The sequence below is a fragment of the Vombatus ursinus genome, unplaced genomic scaffold (assembly GCF_900497805.2).
Source record: "Vombatus ursinus unplaced genomic scaffold, bare-nosed wombat genome assembly UNPS02014812.1, whole genome shotgun sequence".
Classification (NCBI taxonomy): domain Eukaryota; kingdom Metazoa; phylum Chordata; class Mammalia; order Diprotodontia; family Vombatidae; genus Vombatus; species Vombatus ursinus.
In genome coordinates this window covers 19,402,076-19,426,990 of record NW_020954590.1, presented here as the reverse complement: position 1 = coordinate 19,426,990, position 24,915 = coordinate 19,402,076, and the positions used below count along the sequence as shown (strand labels likewise).

The window sequence follows — 24,915 nt, the reverse complement described above, 5'->3', positions numbered from 1 at the left end:
GTCTGTGCTGCTACCAAAGGAAGGCCTGCTATGTGTAGGGAGGTCCAGCTGGGAGACTTTCTAGGGATACAGTGACAAAAATAGCATAGAATGAGAAAGTGTGGCAAATGAGAAAGTGAGATCTGCATAATCTGAATAAGCATCATTGTTTCTGAGAATCATTCAAAATATCAGGCAGTTACAGACTTGGGATGCCTTGATTTGAGGGTTTTTCCCTGATGCAGATAGAGCTGACTCAGAGATAGAAAACAGTGGGGGCAGGGATGGGTAATGTTTTTAGTTTAGTTCCCAGCAATATTTAGCTTTAGTAGGAGTTAATAAATGTTTTTCCTTTTTGCATGTTTTTGTCTAAGAAGATTCTTTATTATCTGCTGTTAGGATATTACTTCTATCTTCCTAACTCTCTTTCCCTTTAGTACTTTCCTTCCCATATTCTCTCTGTTATATTGGAAAGAGCCTTGGATTTAGGGTCAAAGGACCTGAGTTCAAATCCTAGCTCTGCTACTTACTATTTGTGTGCCCTTGGGTAGTCACTTAACCTCTTTAGTTCTTAGTTTTCTCATCTCTAAAGTGAAGCATTGGACCAGATTACTTCCTCAATAGGTAGCTTTCAACCCTAAATCAATCCGATTAACTTTACTCTCCCCAGCCTTTACAATTTATTTTCTAAAATGCTGATTGTTTAAAGTTCACTTATCACTTATAAAATTTTTCATACTCTTGAGGGGCCCTAAATCCTCTTCATCTTTTCTGAAGTAAAAGCCATGGTGAACAGCAACTTCATTTCTTCTTTTATTTCTTCCTCAGTTTCCCTCAAGGCCCAACAAGGGTACCATTTTCTCCCTGGAATCTTTCCTGCTTCCTTCTACTGGAAGTGATTACTCTCATTTTATATTTGTCATAGAACTTTATTTGGATTCCTACCTGGTATTTAGCACATTCTGTCTTATGTCATGTGTGTATGTTTGTGTGTTTGTGTGTGTGTGTGTGTGTGTGTGTGTGTGTGTGCGCACGTGCATCCATCTTATTGCTCTGGAAAACTCTTAAGTTCTTTGTGGGCCAGGACCATGTCTCATTTGCTGTGTTTTCCTATTGCTAGACATAAGGCCTTGCACACTTAGCAGATACTGACTAAAATAAATTTTTATAGAAACTGGTGACCTTGCTTTCTGGTATCTGTTGAATCTATAATCCCTGGCTGTCAGCAAAGTACCCCAAATTCCTAGGATAACCCAAAGGGATCAAATTTTAACAGAGTTTTCAGAAACTGGGAGATTGCAGTTAACTTGTAGTGATGACAATTCAGAATATCATGGAACAGACAAAATGTCTTGTCGGGTGTCATTAGTAACTAGTGAAAAAGAAATGGATGCTAAGAATGCTGAATTTTAAGAGAACCTTTGGAGGGATTTACAGAGATGTGAGTTAAATTGAATGGGATAAGCATCAGAGGGAAAGGGTACTGAATAGTAATGCATTAGATTTAAAATGAGATTGTTGTCATGCAGCTGTAATTATGTATGATCCTTACTTAATATTCAGTCCAGCTAGAACCTCCATGTTTCCCCTCCAACTCTGCCTTCAAAAAACTAGTCCTTATTTGGCAAAAAGAAATTGCAGTCAAAATAATCAAAAACACAAAAATAAATCAAGAATAGATTATTGTGTTTTATTATATTCAGGAAGGGAACAAACATTGTGTACAAATCTTTCAACTTGATGGTTTGGGGATTACCTTTTTATTTGTAACTATTTTCAAATGAATATATTCAATTTGTATCTCAGTTAAATCTCTTAAATATTGTATTTCAAAGTCTACAAAACTTTCTGAATCTCTTTGATGGGTCTTTTAAAGTCATGGGTTTCAAACAAAACAGGAAGCCTCTTTCTGCCAAGTTCAAACCTGAAGCAACAGTAACAATGACAGAAAACAGTAACTTGCCATTTGGATTGCCTTTTCATCCAGGGACTATAAATACCTTTGGAACAAACCAGAAGAACCAAACAAAAATTTAAAAGTGAACCAAAATTTTTGAAGAAGTGCAGGATCTTAAATATACTCTAAAAGCAATATTCATTTTCATTTTAGCTAGGGGCATATCCCATGCACCTATGTAATAAGAAGGGTAAGTTGAGAGAAAGACTTGAGGGAAAGGAGAAAGTGTGATGAAGATCTGGAGAGCTTTGAAACTGAAGGATTTAAACTGGGAAAGGAGGGGAGAGAGGATGAAACTGAATGTGCCCCTCAGGGTGCTAATGAGATAAAGGGAGTAAAAGTTTTCATGTTGAGGACCCCCAAGTAGTTGCTATAAGAAAGGGGAAGAACTGAAGATCTTGATTCTGGGAAAATATGGTGAAAAGGAAGAATTTTATAGAGAGTTCTTTGAAGTAGGTGTTGCTTTTCTTTCTGCCAGGGCCAAGTAGCTGTTATCTATGCTCAAAGTTCAGCTTGGCCTCCCTCCCAGAAGAGGAGAGAAAGGGGTTTAAGAACATTTGTTCACTTTCCAGGTTATCAGTAAAATGAAGTGTTCCTTGAAAACACAGAAAGTAAGAGGTCATTTGGTTAGAGAAGAAACAAATAGCGATGATTGGTGACTCCATACTGAGGGATACTAAAGCAGCTCTTTGCCAACCTGACAAAGCTAACAGAGAGGTCTGTAGTTTTTCCTGGAAATGTATAAAAGATATGATGTAGGATCTCCCGGAATATCTAGTCGTATAGCCACTCATTCCCCAGAGAGGGTGATTCACAAAGTGATGGCTTCAAAAGTACAAGATAGGAGAGGCAAGGCTAGTTTGCATGAAACAAGAATGAACTCTGCAGGCTCAATAATGACATAGCATTCACAAAAAACAGCAGCAATCTTTGCTTTGCAAACTTAAAGCACTACATAAATGCTAGTGACTATTATTGTTGTTGTCATTATTGTCATTATTATTATTATCCTTTATCTCATTCTAAATCCTCAGGGAAATAAATCTAAAAGCAACAGGATCTCTTAAAAATCTTTTCTTGACCATTAAATTGGCATAATGGATTTTCAAGAACTCAATAATATCTGACCTTGAAATCCTGGTTTGTGGCTTTTTGAGACAAACTAAAAATGACTCAATAGCAAATTTGGTAAACAGACATCTCAGTCTTTTTAAAGGAACATGATATCTGACCTGATGTGTTCTATCAGGTGAATGAGGAAATAGAATCAATCCATGGGAAACTGGGAGTAGCCAGCTTCATTCTGCCCACTGGGGACAATATCCTTGTCTCCAAAGTGTCCAGGTCAGTTCTAGGAAACTTGTGCCACCCATAGCAATTTGTCTCTTATCTTGAGCTGCCTTGGGAGGTCGTGTCTTATCTTGGGCAGACCAAATCCTAAGGCAGTTCTAGAAGTCAAGGTTATAGTCTGAGGTTCTCTTAATATCTTATAACATAGTATATGGAGAAAGCTCTGAACTAGGAAGACTTGGGTTCATGTCCTGGCTATGCCAATAACTTTGTGATACTTAAACTTTACTGACTCTCAGTTTATTCATCTATAAAAGGTGGGAGTTATACTAAATGATCTCTAAGGTTCTTTTAGCTCTGGTATTCCATAGCTTTATTAGTTCTCAGTGACAGGGACTGAATCTTCTGGGATGGTCCTACTCTAGGCTAAGTCTTCTTGGATCTGCTTCATATGGATCAAGGTTGGACCTTCTCTAGGACAGTATTTATTTTTTTTAAATGGACCTAAAATCCACTTTGGGGTTTTGAGAGAAGGGTCCCTGCAGGTTTACCTATCAATCATTAATGGAAAGAGGTTTACCAAGTCTGTCTGGTGCATTGTGATATTCTGATATCTGGTATGTGTTGTGATATTAAACAATCATAGTTTCTAGGAATAGTTGTAGGGGCAAGACAAATGGAAATAATCTAGGATTTGTATGCTACCTTTTCAACTGTATATCAGCCAAAACCTAATTTAGATGGTGTTGAACTTTAAATTCTACATTAGAAAAGATAATGGGGTGCCAATGTGATCTACTGGAGAAGTTCACTACCATAAATGTTTTATCATTTTACTTTCTAGCTCGCCCATGCATTGTGGGAGAATGGAGTCCCTGGAGCAGTTGTGCAGACCAGTGTAAACCTGCAACACGTGTGCGGAGACGTTATGTGCAGCAGGAACCTCAGAATGGTGGGGAGCCTTGCCCACATCTTGAAGAGAAAGCTGGCTGTCTGGAATACACAACTTCTCATGGACAGGATTGTTGGCATTCATATGGTATTCCTGTTTGTCATTGTTGTTATCTTCTTATAATAGTACTCTTCACCATTTCATACAAAAAATATTATTTATTGCTGTTAGAAAAAGAAAAAAAGCCCTCCTAGGTCAAGATTGGGAAGTGAGGAGAAGGAGAAAGGAGGAAATGGAATGTTGAGGTCTACATATGGGAGGAATTCTAAAAATGTGATTCTGAGAAGAGGTCCATAGGCTTAACCAGACTGTTCCATGATACAACCCTTATGCTGAAGGAATGATAGACCAATAACAAATGTCTTCCTTCCTGCCAGTTTTTCTTACATAGTCTATCAGACATGTTTCTTCAAGCCCTCTGACCGATTTATGCACAGTAACACGGAAAATATATCACACTAAGTACAGTGATACAATGATGCCCCCAAATGGCTTGTGCTGTTATCATAAGCTATAGTGTTTAGGACTAATGCTGATGACAAAATGCTTAGCACAAAGTATGGCAATTTTTTTTACATGAAGAAACAGGTTGACTCTGCACCTTGCTTTGTAATAAAAATAATAGCTAGCATATAGCACATAAAAACATTTATAAAGTGCCTAATATATTTCAGGCACTGTAATGCATTTTCATAGGAGCATTTTCTCCATTTTGAACATACATGCATAAGAGAAAATTTTCCTTAAATGGTATAAAAATACCCTAAATAACAAATCCCCATTTTAATTATAAGGGTAGCAATGCCAAATTTATAATTAAGTATCCTATATTATTAGCACCCAGAAATGTAGTTGCTCAAAAAAAAGAGAGAGAATTCAAAATCGAGGGTTCACGACTAGTGGGTTCTTGCACACAGTGTCTCTTTTAAAAAGGGGCAAGGATAAATGGACTTTTTAGGAACTATCAGTTTATTCCTTTAAAACATATTTTTCATTCTCTCAAATTAAAATAAAAAGCCAGTCCCACCCAGCCTTTGGCTGCTAGAATGGACTGGACTATTAAAGGTTTTATTTGTAAAATCCTGTAATAAGGACCCACAGCACTGTCTTGTGACACAACAGACTGTCACTATTATGGCTCTTTTTTACCACTTGGCAAAGAAAAAGCACAGAAATCCTAGATTTAGTGCAGGCAATACATTTAGAGGAAACTGATACCCAGAGAAGTAAAGTGTTCAAAATGAAATTCATTATCTTTCGCCCTAACCTCCCCCCCCCCTCCTTAATACTGTAGAGGGCAACATCCTCCTCCCAGTACCTTAGGCTCCAACCTAGATGTCAGCCTGGACTGTCCACCATCTCTCACCTTGGCCCCCATCCAAGATGTTGCCAGTGCCTGTCATTTTCAACTTTGCAACATCTCTCCAATATGCCCCCTTCTCTCCTCTGATGCTGCCTTCACTCTAGTGAACGCCCTCCTAATCTAATGTCTGCATTACTGTAATAACCTGCGGGTGGGTCTGCCCTGCCTCAAGTCTCCTTACTCAAATCCATCCTCCATTCAGCCACTAAAGTGATTTGCCTAAAGTTTAGGTCCAATCAAGTCACCATCTACTCAATAAACTCCAGTAGCTCCCTATTGCCTGTAGGGTCAAATACAAAATATTCTATTTGGCATTCAAAGTCCTTCATAACCTAGCCCCCTTTCACCTCTCCGGTCTTATTATATCTTACTCCCTACCATGTGCTCTTTGAGTCAGTGACACTGGGCTCCTGGCTATTCCACTAACAAGACACCATCTGTTGGTTCTGGACTTGCTGTCCTTACTATCTAGAATGCTTTCCCTTCTCCACTCTGACTGCTGACCTCCCTGACTTTCTTCAAGTCCCAGCTAAAATTCTACCTTCTAGGAAGCCTTTTCTAACCCCCGCTTAATTCCAATGCCTTCTCTCTGTTGAATATTTCCTATTTATCCTGTATATAGCTTGCTTTGTTCATATTGCTTGTATGTTTTCTGCCTAATTAGATCGTGAGCTCCTTGAGGACAGGGATTGTCTTGCCTCTTTTTGTATCCCCAGCACTTATGTTCATGGAACATAATAGGCACTTAATAAATGTTTATTTATTTATTGTCTAAGGTGGTGCAGTTAGTAAGTGGCCTTGCTGGGAAATGAACCAGTCTTTACACTTTAAGTCAAGTGACCTTTTTTTACTCTTCCACCTTTAAGAACACATTTGATACTCATACATCTAGGTCAGGTACAACTATTTCAGGGCATTCTGTGAAACGCATGCTAAAGGCAGCAGAAAAACGTTTTAGTGGGAAAAAAAGGTAAATCTGCTGGCTAGGTAGATGAAAATTGTCCCAACTCCCCTCCCCCTACTTTTTTTGTCCCTATACTTTGCTCTTACCTTCTAGCGTTCCTTGTCTCTGGTCTTCAGATTCCTATTGCCCTCCATTGTCCTCTGGCTTTCCAAAGTGCCGTATTACAGCACCCTGCCCAGGCTGCCTTTCTCTGATGTACCCTTCCCCCATTTCTTTCCTTAAGATAGGAGAAAAACAGTCTGGTTTTCTGATTGAAGTCTGTTATGCTAAGGATAAGGTTAACTCTCTAAGGAGGTGATTGTATTTTAAAAGAGGAGTTTGTTCATCCAAATTAATCCCTAACTGGTCTCATCTATAGAGATCTCTCTTGAGGGGAGAGGACAAGACCAAATGCTTCTTGTATTCTCTTACCTTCACAGTTCCTCACTATCTAGTGGGTAGAGGGCCTAAAGGCAGCATTGGTCTTGCACCAGTAAGTACATGATAAGCATTTATTAAGCATATTCTACGTGCCAGACATTGTGTTAAGCACTGGTGATTCGAAAGGAGGCAAAAGACAATCCGTGCCTGCAGGCACAAACAAGAAATATGCAGGATAAGTAGGAAATAATCAACAAAGAGAAAGCCCTGAAATTAAGAGGGAAGAGGAAAGGCTTCCTTGAGCAGGTAGAATTTTAGCTGGGACTTGAAGGAAGCCAGGAGGCAGAGAGAAGGAGGGAGAGCATTCCAGGCTTGGGGGATGGCCAGTGAAAATACCCAGAGCTGAGAGATGGAGAGTCTTGCTTAAGGAATATCGAGGCCAGTGAACCTGTATCAAAGAGTACAAGGCTGAGGATGAGGTATAAGGTGTGAGAAGACTGGAAAGGTGATAAGGGAATTAACATGGTCAGACCTTCACTTTAGGAAAATTACTTTTGCAGCTGGAGTGGGGAAAGACTTGTTGAAGACATACCAACAAACAGGCTATTGCTATAGTCGAGACATGATGAGATGAAGTCCTGCACCTAGGTGGTAACAGTGTCAGAGGAGAGAAGAGGAAATATTTGAAAGATATTGCAAAGGTGAAATTGACAGGACTTGGCAGATAACGAGGAGTCAAAGATGATACCTAGGTTGAGCTTTTGGAGGATGGGGAAGATGGTGGTGCCCTTCCAGTTATAGAGAAGAGGGAGGGTTTTGGGAAAAGATAATTCAATTTTGGACATGTTGAGTTTAAGATGTCTATGGGATACACAGTTCAAGGTGTCTAATAGGCAATTGGAGATATGACACTGAAGGTCAGCAGGGAGGGCTGAGTAAGTAAACTTGAGAATCATCAATAAAGAGATGATAATTGAATCTATGGGAGCTTATGAGATCAGCAAGTGAAATAATATAGAGGGAAGTGAGAAGAAGGTCTGGGACACAGTTCTGGGAGACACCCATGTGTAGGGTGTAGGAACTAGAGACTGAGAAGGAGTGGTTTGATAAAAGGAGGAAAAACAGGAGAGAATGTCCTGAAAACCAAGAGAGAGAAGAGAGTATTAAGAAGAAGAGGGTAGTCAACAATATCAGATGCTGCAGAGAGAGGTCAAGGAGGATGAGGATTGATAAAAGGCTATTAGATTTGGCAAGTAAGAGATCACTGGTGACTTTGGAAAGAGCAGTTTCAGATGACTAAGGTAGGAAGCCAGGTTGTAGATTGTTAGGAGGAGAGGAAGTGGAGGCACTTATTATGATTGCCCTTCTCAAAGAATTTAGCCACAAAAAGCAGGAGAACTGGAATGATAGCTGGCATAGAAGGATCAAATGATGTTTTTTTGAGCATGGACAAGACAGGGGATGTTTGTAGGCAGCAGGGAAGCAACTAATAGATAGGGAGAGGATGAAGATGAATGGGAGAGTGGGGATAGTTGAGGGTGCAATCTTCTGGAAGAGGCAGGATACAAGGGGATCACTTAGGAGGGTAGAGGAGTTTGTCTTGGCAAGAGCCACCTCTTCATGTGGGACAGAGGTGAAGGAGGAGTTAATGGTAGAAGACATCTGAATTATATGAGGTGAGGAGGAAGGGAGAAGAGGGAGCTCTTAGTAACAGGCCTCAATTTTTTTTCAGTAAAATAGGAGCCAACATTCTTAGTTCAGAATATGGAGGAGGGTGATTCACAAGGGATGTAAAGGTTTGGAAGAACTGTTGTGGTGAATGGGATAGTGAGTTAATTCAAGAGATGAGGAAGGATTGAGGGTCCATTTGAGGTTATTTAACATAAGTTTGTAGTGGACTCCCTAAAAATCATTGCTTTATTTTTCTCCACCTTCATTCAGAAGCCCAAACATATGAGCAAAGGCTTAGATGGAGGGAATGATCCAAGACTGAGGCTTGGCAGGACACAAGAAGTAATAGGATAAGGGGACTCAAGAGGACAATGCAGAGTTGAGGTTGTTCAATAAGAGGTGATGATGGGGAAAGGAAGAGAGTTTGGCCTGGGAGAGAAGTGGGGACAGGATTGAAGGTTTGGACGCCATGGTGTACACGAAGAGCAAACTTTGGTATTTGGTGGGAGGGAGATGTGGAAATCCAATAGATTGTGAGCAGGAATTTCAGAGTTTATGAAACTGGAAGTGGTGAATTTGTGGGTGATGGCAAGAGAAAGGTGTGAACATTTTTGTGTATGGCTAGGGGGTGAGATAGAGGTGAAGGTAATGGGAAATGAAGAAATTGAGGAACTGGGAGGTTAGAGTGTTTAAGGATGTATATGTATGTTGAAGTCTAGTATGAAGTCAGGAGTTGGGGAAGAGAGAAAGATTGTGACCTAGGTACTGAACTCATTGAGGACACAAGGGAAGTGTCCTGGAAATCTCTAAACAAGAGCTACCAGGATGTCAGTGCCCTTTCACTCCTCACCCAGGAGGAGCAAAGGACATCAACTTGGTAACCAACTTCTGAAGTTTTGTTGGCCCCAGGGTCAGTCAGTCGACAATCATTTAGTCAGTGCTTGCCATGTTTAAGGCACTGTGCTAATTGCTGGACTTAAAAAGAAAGGCAAAAAATAGTTCTTGCCCTCAAGGAGCTTATATTCAAATGGGTGAGAAAATACCTAGACACCTATAAAATTTGCATAGAATAGGTGGAATTAGGTTTAGATGATTAGCTCCTAAATGCTTTTAGAATTGTGATACTTTAGGGTTCTTTGATTTCTTGACCTTCCTCTAATCTTCAGAGTGCTGTTAGACACATCAGCAAATACCCACATTTATTTGCTAATTTTGCTTTGAGAATTTTAAAGACTTTAATGATACTCCTTAAGATACTGGAAATACATAAACACTATGGACTGGGGCAAAACCACAATAACAATCACTGGCCCTAAGGAGAAGCTCTCCAGTAGAATAGCTCGATCCTGCTTAGTAGGAATAATGAATCCACTAAAGTGGTCCCATTGAAATTCGTACTATTTGAAGTCGTAATGCTGTAATATGGTCATTGATCCCAGCCCAGTAGAAATATGCAGTGGGAATTGCAATAGTTTACCACTATAGGACCTAGCCTTATTGGTTGGATTGATCAATAATCCAATCAAAAAGGATGTATTAAGTGTCTATTACGTGCCAGGCACTGTGCTAAGCAAAGAAAGGCAAAAACAGCTCCTGCTCAGAAGGTGTTCTTCTAGTGTGGGAGACAAGATGTAGATAATTAGGTACATTTAAGATACATGCAGAGTAGATCGAAGATCATTTTGGGGAAGACTCTTGAATCTGGTGGGGCAGGGAAAGGCCCCATAGACTAGTGATCTGGAGTAGGAATGATAGAGGGGACAATCTGCTGGAGAAGTTGGGAAAGAAGGAGATCACTTGTAGGAAGGTATAGAGGAGACGGGACAGGTAGAAAAGAAAGAAAATTTAAAATCTGGGTTCCAATTCTCTCTCCTCATTTATGAGCTATGTGACCTTAAGCTTAAAACTCTTAACCTGTGACTTCTCAGAACCTCATTTTATAGAGGCAGAAACTGATATCTATAGAAGGGAAATGTCTTACCTAAGTCACACAAGTGACTGAGTAAGACCAGGTTTTATATCTAATTTTCTTTCCATTACACCACGATAAGTTTTTAGGTAGGCATTTTGTAGCCTCAGATCCTGTGACCTCCCTTCTCTAAAGGAGGCTTTTCTTTCTTTTTATTCCCTAACTCATTACAACAGGGTGGGTAGATAGGACTTGAATTTGGATAGCCTGCCCCCTTCCTGTGGACAGCCACCATGTCGTCCTTGGCTGAATCTAATCGAAATGAAGCGTTTCACTTGCTTCTAAGCTTTGGGTTAAGAGCAATTAGTTTAAACTTTTGTATGAACATATTAGCCACTCATTAGAAGGCATTGTACCTTTTCTTTAAAATAAAAATAAATCCAAGTAATGTGAATTGAAAAGTTCATGGGCTACTTTTATTATGATGCATGTATTTACTAGTAGATGATTTTTTTCCCCACTTAAGCTAATAAAAACATGATCATTCAAATAATTAGAAACGGGGAAGTAATGAGGAGCACAAAATCCTTTAGGTGTGCTTGTTATTGGAGACTCCAGTCTGAAATGAAAGAGGAAAGAATCTCAGTACAGAACAGCTTTAGAAACTAAAACCGTAGCATATGTGTATACATATATGTAGACATGGATACATATATGTAAAACATGTGTGTATATATACACACATAATATATATAACATAATATATATAAGTGAGAGAGTAGGAATGATAGAGGGCACAATCTGCTGGAGAAGTTGGGAAAGAATGAGATCACTTGTAGGAAGGTATAGAGGAGACGGGACAGGTAGAAAAGAAAAGAAAATTTAAAAAGGAGAAAGAAGAAAGGCTCTCAACCTAGGTGTCATCCCTCCTCACTCTCTCATTTACCAAACCTTATTGATTCTACCTTTGTAACATCTTTCCTTTATGCCCTTTTCTTTCCTCTGACACTGTTTTTTGTTTTGTTTTGTTTTTGTTTGTTTTTTGCTTTTTGGTGAGGCAATCAGGGTTAAGTGACTTGCCCAAGGTCACACCGCTAGTAAATGTAAATGTCAAGTGTCTGAGGCCGGACTTGAACTCAGGTCCTCTTGACTCCAAGGCCAGAGCTCTATCCACTATGCCACCTAGTTGCTGCTCCTCTGACACTGTTGCAAACTTGGAGCAGGCCCTCATTACAAACACCTGGATTATTACAATAGACTACTATAAGGTTGGTCTCCTTGCCCCATGTCTCTCTCCATTCCAGTCCATCCTACAATCAGCTGTCAAAGTGATCTTCCTAAAGCATGTTTGACCATGTCACCCCTCTCCCCTCTTCCCCCTAACTCATTCAATACATTTCAGTGGCTCCTTATTGCCCCCAGCATCAAATATAAAATCCTGTTTGTTTTAAAGTCCTTTATAACTTGGCCTCTCCCTGACTTTCTAGTCTTTTTATACCTTATTCTCCTTAACATACTCTACAGTCTAGTGATACTGGTCTCCTTGTTCTTAGTAAAGGACACTGCATCTCCTGATTCCTTGCATTTTCACTGACTGTCCCCCATTCTTGGAATTCTTAACTTCCTAACTTCAGATTGAGCTAATATTTAGCTAATATTCTGCCTTCTGCAAGAAGCCTTTCTTGATCTCCCTTAATTCTAATGCCTTTGCCCTGAGATTATCTCCATTTTATCCTGTGTATGTCTTTTTTGTGCATAATTGTTTGCGTGTCATATCTCTCATTAGATTTTGAACTCTTTGAAGGCATAGACTATTTTTGAATTTATTTCTATAACCTGAACTTAGTACAGTGTCTAGTATATAATAAGTGCTTAATAAGTGTTCATTAACTTGACCTACTTCTTTTTAAATATATCCCTTTAAGTTCTTTTTTATTTGCCATTTCATTTTTCCTTTTCTCCTCTCCTTTCTCCTTTTTAGTATATTTTATTTTTGAGGCTGAATTTCCCTACCTCTCTCAGACTGGAAGTGCAGAGGCCAGTTATGGACTCCAAACCAATGCTAATCATCATGCAAGATTTAATCTCCCTTTTTCCAATCTGGTCTGGTTTCCTTCTACTTAGTTCAGCATCTTAGTTTCTCTCACCCCACTACTACTCCATCCAGGGGTTCACCACATTGCTGCTAGACTTAGTTCAGATGCCAAGTCTGCATTAACTCTACTGCAGGTTGGAACTCCTGAACTCAAGCAATCCACTAAACCTCAGTCTCCCCACTAGCATGGACTACAGACATGGGCCATCCCATCCTGAAGTCATGGATCTGAGCTCCATTTCCTTCCTTTCATAAAATTTGTGTCTAAACCTCTCTCAAATATGGTTAAGGGGATATTTCCATTTACCCTCTCATGACCTAGTTTGATGGGTCGTGGGAAACTTAGAACTTTTCAAGATAAGTGTCATAAAGCCAAAGGACTGGGAACGCTACTGTAAGTGCTTTATTTTTTAGACTGTATTTTTTTTAATACAATCCTTTCCTTTGCAGTTCCTGCTTTTATCACTACCTCTGCATACAACAAGGAGAGAAAAAGACAGGTGTTATCTCCACAGTGGTCTGCAGACACAGGGGATGCTGGGTAATTTTTTATTTGAAATTTGAAGGTTGAATAGTCAGGTCAGTAATAAAAAAGTCAAGCCTGTTTGTGCACATAGACGCAATCTAAGCTGAATAATTGAATTTGCTTTTTTATCGACTTGTATGGTGCCTTTATTCTTTCTGAATTTAATATCTCTGCCACTACCACAGAGCAGAGAATATATGTCTTCTTCATGGTTTTATGAATGCCATAAAGATTAAATTAGGTTTGAATTCTGAGTTCTTTGGAGAAAGGTTTTCTATAAAAATGGAATTGTAAGATCACATATCTAAAGCTGGAGGATCTTAGATCATCTAATCCGACCCCTTCATTTTTTGGAGGAAGAAAATGAGACCCAGAGAGGTGACTTGCTCAAGGTGGTTCAGGTAGAAATGATCACATCACTTTGTGAATTAGTGCACTTTGATATAACGGAAAGAGACTGGAAGTATCAGCTTGATACTTATTAGCTGTATGACTGTGGGCAAATCACTTAAATTCTCATATCCTCAGTTTCTTCATTTGTAAAATATGGGAAATAATATTTTCTCTACCCACCCAACAGGATGGCTTATGAATAGCCCTCTTTGTGAACCTTAAAGCACAATATAAACTTGAATTATTATCAATATTTATAGAGTCTGGGTTCTATAGACAACAGCATAACTTCTGCTAGGTGCATTTCAAAGTGGCATGTATAACACTTATGAAAACCTCAGATTTGTATAGTGCTGCTTATTTTCCCACAACAACCCTGTGAAGCAAGTAGCAGAAGTACTATTACTTCATTTTGCAGATGAGGAGCCTAAGGCTAACAGAGATCATATGACTTGCCCATAGTCACAAAGTTAATATGTCAGAGGCATGATTTGAACCTGGTCCTCATTCTAACTCCAGCATCCTTTCTTCTCTACCACAAGGATATCTCACCATGTGAAAGACAACTGAGCTGGGATAAAGTTCCTTCCAACAGATCATGTAGTTCATTAACCTGCCTGTGGATAAGACTTTTGAGAACAGGATAGATACTTAAAACATTATTTTTCAACCTTCCTTAATAATCTGTCACAGATCTTTATTTTCAGAAGTCTTTCTTTGTAACTCAGTAAGGAAATAATAGTGTCAAAGTGATATTTTCTGCAATTGTCCTTGGAATTTTCTTCTTTGTTTTTATATTAGAGCTATAAATAAAATAACATTTAAATCTCAAATGAACATGGCTTCTGCTATTAGATTTCCCTTTGTTTTTAGCAACTCTGAAAATCCTCACCTGTGCCTGAAAGTTCTCCTTTGAGAACTATTCACAAATTGTTAGAATCTCTTCCATTCTGTCTACTCATGACTGTTAGAATTAACCCATAGGACTTGTTTTCCATTGGTCTAATACAGATATTCTCCAGGTGTGGTCCAGGGATAATAGGGATCCCTGAGACCTTTTCAGGGGATCCACAATTCGAAATTATCTTCATAATACTAAGTTGTTTTAACTTCTAATATAATAAATAATGATAGATCATAAGCCACATCAACAAAAGCTCTTTGAGGGAAAAGTTAAAGATCTGTTAGTCTACTGAAACACAAAACGTCTTGAAGGCATGCTGCCTTTCTCAACCTTAATTTGTCTAACTTTGTAAAATTCTTTGAAAAGTAGGCAACATTGACTCTGCTGATGTATTATAAGGGTTTTATTTTTCTTGTTTTGGGGGGAGAAAGTGATAGGGATAACAGAGATAAAAAAGAAATTCCCAACAATTAAAAAACCCACAAAATTAAATAAAAAATGCAAATGAGAAGCTAAAATTCCTTCTTACACTTAATTTAAGAACTATGTCCAGGAAACAAGATATCAGTTTTTTTTTGCTTTGTAGGAGTGAATGAATCATGGATTAGGAAGAGAAAAGATGATAAAAATCAGCCAACAAATAAGCTTCTAATCCAAAATTGGAGAGATCACCAAATAACTACTTATTTCACTACATTTTCCAAGATAAAAAAAAAATATTGTGACAGTACTAATAGTTTGCATATGTGTAGCAGTTCACACTTGGATGAGCAGCCCTGAGAAGGGCTTGGCAAACCCTCTCACCAGAGCTCCCTCAACACTCCATGTACTGCTCATCCACTTTTGGTGTCTACCTTTACCCAGCTCTCACCTACGTCTCCAAGAACATGTAGCATGCACAGCAGCCACACTCCAGTAAAACTGTCATGGCCGATGGGCTAAACCAGGCTGAGGCTTCAAACCTGTTGATGGATTAGGGGGATGTTTACCCTAAGCATGTGAAAACTTCCCTCATTGAAATGTGTAGATGAGAACACTTTGTTTCAAGGGCCATGACGGCCACTAAAGCAGGCCCTGTGGAGCATTGAGAGCTTGGTCGAACATTGAAGACATACACTGCACTCCAGGCCATCACCAGTTGTCTTGAGTTTTGTGCTGCCACTGGACTTTTATGACTCTGGAAGAGAGAGTGAGGCTGACAAGTTTGTACAATTCTGCCTCACTTAAATTCAATTCATGAACAAGTCAAGATATTACTTCATGATGTCATTGGACAAACAACAATTTTACACATAATAAAGTACTTTTCTCATAACAACCCTGTGGGATAGATAGTTGTGGGAGCTGGGGATGGTACCCTCTTTTTTTTTTTTTGGATGAGGAAATTAAGAATGAGAAAGCTTAAGTGCACATGGTTTTGGTGCTAGGTTTCTGGTTATTTTTCAGTCTGATAATAAAAAATTCTAAGTATTGGGATGCTTCTAAGGAGTGGAACAGTTAGGCACAAAGCTGGGTTCTTTTTTTTTTTTTGGCTAGGCAATGGGGTTAAGTAACTTGTCCAGGGTCACACAGCTATAGTAAGTATTATGTGTCTGAAGCCAGATTCGAACTCAGGTCCTCCTGAATCCAGGGCCAGTGCTCTATCCACTGCGCCACCTAGCTGCCCCTGCAAAGCTGGGTTCTAAGCCATGGCTTCTGATGCCAAGTTAGGCATTCTTTCCATAATGCCACATTGATTTTGAGAACACTATTCCTAAGGTTCCCTATGTCTCATACCTATAGTACAACTTATGAAATTGTCTTTAACTTTCTTCTCCTATAGATATTGTATGGAGTTCAAGACAGAATCCTTGACTCATTACTGTGCTATGGAAAATCGTCCCCTGACCCGCTGGATGCAGTACCTTCGAGAGGGTTATACTGTTTGTGTAGATTGCCAACCTCCAGCCATGAATACTGTGAATCTACGTTGTTCTGGAGATGGCCTGGATTCTGATGGGTAAGAGAGGCAGATTAGTTTGCACAAGCAAGTATCTGTTACGGGATAGCATACTTTCCTGTCCTACCCACTGCCTTATTTATAATGAAAAAACTTTGAGATGGAGAGCTCTACCTTCTTTCTCAGTGAGTATACATAATATGTACCAGGTGCTGTATATTGTATAAAAGCAGAGACCTTGCTTTCTCTGTTCTTAAAATTATTTTATTTTCAATGAATAAAAACCCATCTCTCCCTCACACTACCCCACCCTCTTGAAAAAAAAGGAAGAAAAGCAAAACCCATGTAAAAATATACAGTGAAGCAAAACAAATTCCTGCATTGGCCATGTGCAAAAATATATGTGTCTCAATGAGTACCTTGAATTCATCACTTATTAGGAGGTGGGTAGCATGTTTCAGTCCTCTGGAATTGTGGTTGGTCCTTTGATTGATCAGAGTTCTTATGTCTTTCAAAATTAATTTCCTTTACAGTGTTGTTATATATATTGTTCTAGTTTTGCTCACTTCATTCTGTGTCAATTCATACAAGTCTTCTCAGGTTTCTCTGAAACTGTCCCCTTCATTATTTCTTAGAGCACAGTAGCAGTCTATCACATTCATATAACCATAATCTGTTTAGCCATTCCCCAGCTGATGAGAATCTCCTTAGTTTCTAGTTCTTTGCCACTACAAAAAGTGTTGTTACAAATATTTTTGTATATATGAGTTCTTTTTCTCTTTCTTTGATCCATTTTAGGTACAGATGTGGTAGTGATATCTTTGGGTCAAAGGGTATGCAGAGTTACTTTCCTAAATGGTTGGATCTGCTGTCAGCTCCACCCGCAATTCATTAATGTCTCAGTTTTCCCACAGCCCCTCTAGCCTTTGTCATTTTCCTCTGTTGTCAGTTTTGCAAATCTAGATATATGAATAGATAGATATGAAGCAGAACCCCAGAGCAGTTCTAATGTGCAGTCCTCTTAATTATTATGTCTTGCAGCCTTATTTATATGGCTATAGTCTGAGTTTCTTCACTTGAGATCTATCTGTTCATAGCCTTCGATGATTTATCAATTGGGTAATGGCTCCTATTCTTATAAATTTGAATCACTTCCCTTTATAGATTAGAAATGAGACCTTTATCAGAGAAGTCTGGGGCAAAGACTTTCCCCTGCATTTACCTTCTTCTCTTCTAATTTTAGCTGCTTTGGTTTTGTGAAAACAACTTTTTTAATTTTATGTAATAAAAATAGTTCATTTTACTTTCTTTTTCCCACTTTATCTGTTGTTTGGTCATGAACTCTTTACCCACGCATGCATCTGAAAAATAATTGCTACTTTGCTCCTCTAATTTGCTTATGATGTCACTTTTATGTCTAAGTCATATACCCATTTGTAGCTTATCTTCATATATGGATAAAATATTGTTCTATATCTGGTTTCTACAAAACTGCTTTCCAGTTTTCCAAGGAGTTTTTGTTGAGTATTGAGTTCTTGCCCCAATAGCTGGGATCTTTGGGTTTATAAAACAGGAGACTACTGTGTTCATTTGCTTGTGTATATCATATACCTAATGTATTCCACTGATTGACCTCTCTATTTCTTAACTGGTACCAAAAGGGGATAGCTAGGTTCAGTGGATAGAGTGTCAGGCCTGGAGTCAGAAAGACTCATTTTCCCGAGTTCAAATCTGGTCTCAGATACTTCCTAGCTGTATGACCCTGGGCAAGTCACATAACCCTGTTCGCCTCAGTTCCTCATCTGTAAAATGAGATGGAGAAGGAAATGGCAAAACACTCCTGTATCTTTGCCAAGAAAACTCCAAATGAGGTCATGGAGAGTCAGACACAACTGAACAACAAAATCAACATAGTAGACTATATCAATCACAAGAACACAAAAATCAAATAATTATGTCAACAGATATAACCATATAGCTTACTTAATATTGGAAAAAATTATTCTTTAAATGTTTGATAGAATTTGCTTGTAAATTAATCTGATCCTAGGATTTTTTTTTCACACTCTGGGAGGTCATTCATGGCTTATTTAATATCTTTTTTTTTGAGATTCGTTTATTTAAATCCTTAATTCTTTTTCTTTTAATTTGGGCATATTATATTTTTGTAATTACTCATACATTTCATTTAGATTGTCAGGTTTATTGTCATATAATTGGGTAAAATAATTTTTTAATAATTCCTTTTCTTTCCTCATTTGTTGTGAATTTTTCTTCTTAATTTTTGATACAGGTAATTTGGTTTTCTTTCTTTTTAAATATCAGATTCGCTAAAACATGTATCTATTTGCTTTTTTAAAAAAAGCTCCAAGTTTTAGTTATTAATTCAATGTGCTTAAATTTTTTCACTTTTAATTTAGTCAATTTCTTTGATTTTCTGAACAACTGTTTTGATGTTTTTACTGGAGTTTTTAATTAGTTGGCTCTCTTAAGGATTTTTTTTTTAGATCTAATGCATTGACCTTAAGAGAGCCAACTAATTAAAAACTCCAGTTAAACACCAAAATAATAATTCAGACTTTCTCTACCACATTCCCATGCCAGGTGCCTGGGTCTCTCTTCTCCCTTTCCCCAGCTTCCTTTTATATATTATTTTTCTTTATTAGATTATAAGCTCATTTGCATTTGCCCCACATACTTTGTATTGCCAAGTCTTCTTGTTTTTCTGTTCACAATATCTCTTGTCTGTATCCCTTCTCATCACTTACACAACTGCTGCTCTGGTGCAGGCTGTCATTACTTCACATTTGGACTGTTGCAATAACTTTCTGGCTGTTCTTACCACTCTGGTACACTACACTTAGTGACCAAAGTGATTTTCCTAAAGCCCAGGTTTGAACATGTCAACCTCCCTCCCCACCCAATAAATTCCAATTGTTCCCTGTTAACTCCAGGATCAAATATAAATTCCTGTTTGGTTTTTAATCCCATCACTGCCTTGGTCCTTCCTTTCCATTTTCTTACACAGTTTCTCTTCTCCAAATACTCTACAATTCAGTTACACTGGTCTGTTTGCTGTTCTTCATACATGACTCAATTTCTCAATTCTGTGCCATTTCACTGACTCCCATGAGTAGATGTTCTCCCTCCTTGCCTCCACCTTCTAGCTTCGTTCAAGACTCAAATCTCATCTGCAAGTGTCCTTTACCTCCTGCTCCCTATCCTCCACTCAGCGCCCTACTCTGAAATTATCTTTCATGAGTGCTACATGTATACATTGTCTCCGCCAGTAGAATGTGAGCTCCTTAAGGGTAGGGATTATGTTTCTGTCTTTCTTTGCACCCTTTGTACTTAGCATAGTGCCTGGCACATTATTCAGTCATTTTTCGATCATGTCTGATTCTTCATGACCCCATTTAGGGTTTTCTTGACAAGAATACTAGAGTGGTTTGCCATTTCCTTCTCCAGCCCATTTTACAGATGAAAAAGCTGAGGCAAACAGAGTTAAGTGACTTGGCCAATGTCACACAGCTAAAAAGTGGCTGAGGCTGGATTTGAACTCAGGATGAATCTTCCTGACTCCAGGTTTTGGCACTTTATTCACTGTGTCACCTAGTTGCCTGGCACAAAGTCAGTACTTAATAAATGCTTATTGACTGACTTCGATGGTTTTAGAGTGAGTAGAGGTCAGTAGAAAAAGGTGAAGTGTGACAGATGTTGAGGTGGTGAGACCAACAAGATTTGGGAACTAATTGGATAGGGGGAGTAAGAGAAAGCGAAGAGTTCAGGGTGATTCCTAGAACAATGGTGATGTCCTGGCAGAATTGCATGTTATGAGGAAGGGTGGCTTTAGAGGGAATAATAATGAATTTTGTTTGGGGCATACTGAATCTGAGATGTATATGTGACTTTCAAATGGAAATGTCCAGCTTGCAGGTGGGGATGTGAGACTCAAGTTCAGGAGAAAAAATGGGAACTTGATGTATTCTTCTGGTCTCCTTACTTTTTTTGAGCTATCTCCGATGCTTAGAATGCTTTACCTCCTTCAGAATGACTTTCAGAGTTTCTCACTTCCTCCTAGACTCGGTTACAAAGCCATCTTCAGCTGGAGGTGTTTCCTGGTCACTCCAACTGCTAAAACTTTTCCTTCTAACTTTCCTTTGGATTACTTTTCTTTTAGTCTGAATGTATCTTTTATTTATCTATTTGTCCCCATTATAATGTAATAGCCTTGAGAGCTTGGACTGTTTTTTCTCTTTCTTTGTATCCCAATGGCTTTATAACTCCTGAGCACTATTGTAAATATTTAATAAATTGCATATTGATTGACATGTAGATTGGTCAGTCTTCTGCGCTATAGTAGAATCCTTAGGAGCTGATAAGATCACCAAGGGGAGGGGGATGAGAGAGAGGGAGAGTGGCAGAGACTGACAGACTGAGACAGAGGAGGGCGACAGACAGTGAGAGAGAGGAGGAGACCGAGAAAAAGAGGGAGAAAGAGAGAGGAGAGGGGAGAGAGAGAGAGAGGGAGAGAGAGAGAGAGAGAGAGAGAGAGAGAGAGAGAGAGAGAGAGAGAATGAGCATGAGCATGAGCATGAGCATGAGTCATGTTTACAAAAACCCAGAGATGAGGGCTAGGAGAAAAATAGATCCTTGCAATCTATCAATAAAGACACCACTGGTGACCTTGAAGAGAGTAGTATTGATGGGGTTGGAATCTGGGCCCCAATTCTTTTGGGCAGGACCCGGGTGTCATGATTTTGGAGTTCCAGGACCCCTAACCTCTAGACCGCATCAGTATTAGGCAAAGTGGTAGGGTTGGAAGCCAGATAGAATGGAACTAAGAAGTGAATTGGAGGTCAAGAAATGAAGGCAACAAATGCATATGACTCTTTCTAAGAATTTGGCTGTGAAAGAGAAAAATACAGGACAATAACTTGAAGGTATGGTTGAGTCTATTGAAGGTTTTTAAAGGATGGGAAAGGTCTGGACATCTTTGAAGGCAGCAAGAAAGAAGCCATTGGATAAAAAATTGAAAATTAGGGATAGATGATCATCAAAGGGGCAAGCTCCTGGAGGAGATTGGAAGGGATGGTATGAAGGGTATAGGTAAAGAGATTGCCATTTGCAAGAAGGGCTCATCTTTTGAGACTGAAGCACAGGGGCATTTAGCTAGTTAATTGATTTGATGTGTAGTATTGGGGGAGAGAGAGAGAGAGAGAGAGCGCTCATAATGGAGAGACTCAATTTTTCTTATAAAATATAAGTTAAGTTTCTCTGCATAGAAGGAGGGAACAGGTAGGTGCTGGTGGTTTGAGAAGTAAAGAGAGTTTGAAAATAGCCACTGTAGGGACCTCACTTTGGGCCTCTAAAACTGGAAGCATCTTATTTATCAGGTCCAGACCGGGATGGGATTATGGCACTCCTGGGTCCAGGTAGTTTACAGACTAGCGTATCTTAAGATGAATGAGTCCATTAGGCTAGCTTCTAGGGAGATCCACAGAGGGACCAACAGTGGGATATTTCTCTATAGGGGAATCAAACTTTGATACAATCATTGATCTTACCACATAAGTTTAAGGCAGTAGTTTACTGGTTCAAAAAACCTGAACCTGCCTAACATTTTATCAGTCTGGCCCAGTACTTTCTACTCTTAACCAGTGCTACATCTGATAATTGTATCAGAAGCTTAGAGACCAGAATCAGTGCTTGGACTCAAATGGACAAAGCCAATTTATTTCAAGGCTACAATCTGGTTTTAAGAGTCTCAGGTAGAACTGGTTTTTAAAAATGGATTAAAAAGCATTTTTAAAGCATGGTGTGAACCTCTCCAAAGTCTTTTTTAATCAGTCATTATTTCTACATTGTTGTTTTATTCAATAACTTGAATTAAGTTTTACTAGGCACTTAGGCCTAGAGGCCTCAATATAAATATACCATATAATTAAAAATATTAAAGGATAAAACTATGAAATGGACAAAGATAAATAGGGAATCTATTTCAAATAGATATTATATTTAGATTTAATATTTTTCAGAATATCTCATTTGCTTTTGGGATTTAAATGAATTTTAATAAATTTTAATTTGACTTTTATTCATAAAATATCCTAGCTTCTGGCTAAGGAACTGAGGAGCTAGTGACTTTTAAAAATTTATATTTTTAATAATCTGGTTTTGTTGGTCTTTTCATTACTCACACTGTTTTATTATGAAATTGTAATGCTATAAGGGAACCTAAGAGATCATTTAGCTCAGACCCTCTGTAGTTTAACCCTGTGAGAAATAACAAATCCCTTTGCCTTTATAGGCCATCTCACACATTCTAATTAAGTTAAGGGAATAATTGAAAACTTTGCATTACAGATTGAGAAGTATTTGCTGTGTAGGCAGTTTGAGGCAATTTGGCACAGTGCTAGCCCTGGAGTCAGAGAACCTGAGTTCAAATCCAGCTTCAGACACTTAGTAGCTGTGTGACCCTGGACAAGTCACTTAACCCTGTTTGCCTTAGTTCTTCATCTGTAAAATGAGCTGGTGAAGGAAATGGCAATCACTCCAGTATCTCTGCCAAGAAAATACCAAAAGGTGTCACAGAAAGTCAGACATGACTGAAAAGTGACTAAAACAACAGTTTCATTAATAACAGTTGTACAATCTCACAGGAAGAATTTTTTACCAGGATGTGGGGGAGAAGAGGAGGCAGATGTCCTGATCTATTATTTCCTCACCATAAGGAATTCAAAGTGTGGAAATTCTCACCACCAGTGCAGATCAGCATCTGCAATGTATATGCTTAGAGGATGTGGCAGGGGCCCTGAGAAGTTAAATGACTTGCCCAGGGTCACAGAGATAGTATGTCAGAAATAAGACTACCTGACCTTTAATCATGACATCTAATCTAGTTAATTTAATCTAATCTAATCTATTGTACTATACTGCCTCTCACTCAAGAATGTTGTTGTTAAGAACCTCTGTTTCAGGGAGCTTTTTAAAGGCGATCCAAACACATTTTCTCCTTTCCTCTTGAATTCTGGGACAAGCTCATTGTTTATTTACAATGTTTCAACAAAATATATGTTCTGATGAACAACTTCTATGTCTTGTCCCTCCAGCTGCCTATAATCGTGTGAGCAATAGGCATCCTTCTGGTTTTTCCTATGTGAATGAATGTTTAAGGAGACTTAAGAATGATTAAGGATCTCATTTAGGAAACTCTGCAGTATTAAAAGGGCTCAGTGCAATCACCTCAATGTTATTTGTAAGAGGGAGTATCTGGAGGGCTTTGCCATCTATAGAAAATTCTTCTTCATTTTTGGACTGTGCCCTGGGCATCCACCGTGTCAGTGTCTGGACCTTTAAGCCTTCCCCTGCCTCCCTGTTTTATGTCTTACTTGATATTAGTAATGGGGAGGGGGTGAGTAATCATCAAAGTTACCTCTGTTGTGGCATTTTTCAGGGTGTCTTGAATGGTAGACACTTTGTTAGGGGAGAGTCTTTAAGGTGGCACTTGGCTCCATCGATATAAAAAAAAGCTCCTTTCCTCAGAGCAAGGGGGAGATAACATATGCATATTTAAATATATAGAAAATAACCTTGGTGGAGAGAACATTTACAGGAGGGGGAATAATAATAACAATAATGATGATGATGTACCTTTATGTAGCATTTTACATTTTAATATCTGCACAGCAATCTGTTAAGGCAGGTGCTATTATTATACCCACACTTTATAGATGAGGAAACTGCAGCTGAAAAGAGTTGTTCCTCCTAGGGTCCCACAGCTCTTAAGTATCTTAGTTGTGATACAAATTTGGGTCTTTTGACTCCAAGTACAGCACAGTGCCATCCAGATGCATCACTCAAGATCAAGAAAGGAATTGTGTAGATGGTAATGTTGGAGATGAGTTTTGAAGGAAACAAGGGGATTCAAAGAGGCAGAGGGAAGGAGGGAGTGGATTCCAGGCATGAGAGACAGCCAGGGCAAAGGCATAGAATTTGGACATAGAATATCATATGTGAGGAACAGAATGAAATCTAGTTTGGCTGGACCACAGGGTATAGGGAGGGAATATAACATACAACAAATTGGAAAGATGAATTGAGGTCAGGTTGTGAAGGCCTTTAAAAGCCAGAGGAATTTACATTGGATCTTAAAAGCAGTAAGAAGATAGACCTATGTGTACAAATATAGTTATAGCAGAATTGGAAACTACAAGGGTTGCCAAGGCGTTGGGGAATGGCTGAAGAAGTTATGGTTTATGAATGTGATGAAATATTATTGTGTTCTAAGAAATGATGAAGGGCTCGTTTCAGAGAAATCTCGGAAGACTTACGTGAATTAATGCAGAGTGAAGGGAGCAGAACCAGGTGAACAACTTACGCAGTTAACACTAAAAGTTCCGAATATGTCAACTGACAAATTTTTCTTCTGGTATTTATGTGTCCAAATTAAATTTATTGTAATTTTATTTTATTTTACTTTGAAATAAAAACTTTCACCTTATCTCTTTGCTTATAGATATTAAAAATGCAATGTCTCAATTGATGTTGTAAAGAAAATCATCTTTGAAATTTTAAGGTGATCATAATTCATGATGAAACAGACTACTCATT

The 24,915-nt window shown here is 38.6% G+C and overlaps 1 protein-coding gene across 1 annotated transcript in view; it reads left to right on the top strand.

The window, feature by feature from the left end:
- LOC114053696 (somatomedin-B and thrombospondin type-1 domain-containing protein-like) overlaps positions 1-24,915 on the top strand; it is a 53,751-nt gene that overhangs the window by 13,385 nt on the left and 15,451 nt on the right. The window contains exons 2-4 of the mRNA XM_027876816.1: positions 4,071-4,265; positions 12,991-13,081; positions 16,186-16,362. Of these exons, the coding sequence (XP_027732617.1) occupies positions 4,071-4,265; positions 12,991-13,081; positions 16,186-16,362 (463 nt within the window). The remainder of the gene's footprint in view (positions 1-4,070; positions 4,266-12,990; positions 13,082-16,185; positions 16,363-24,915) is intronic.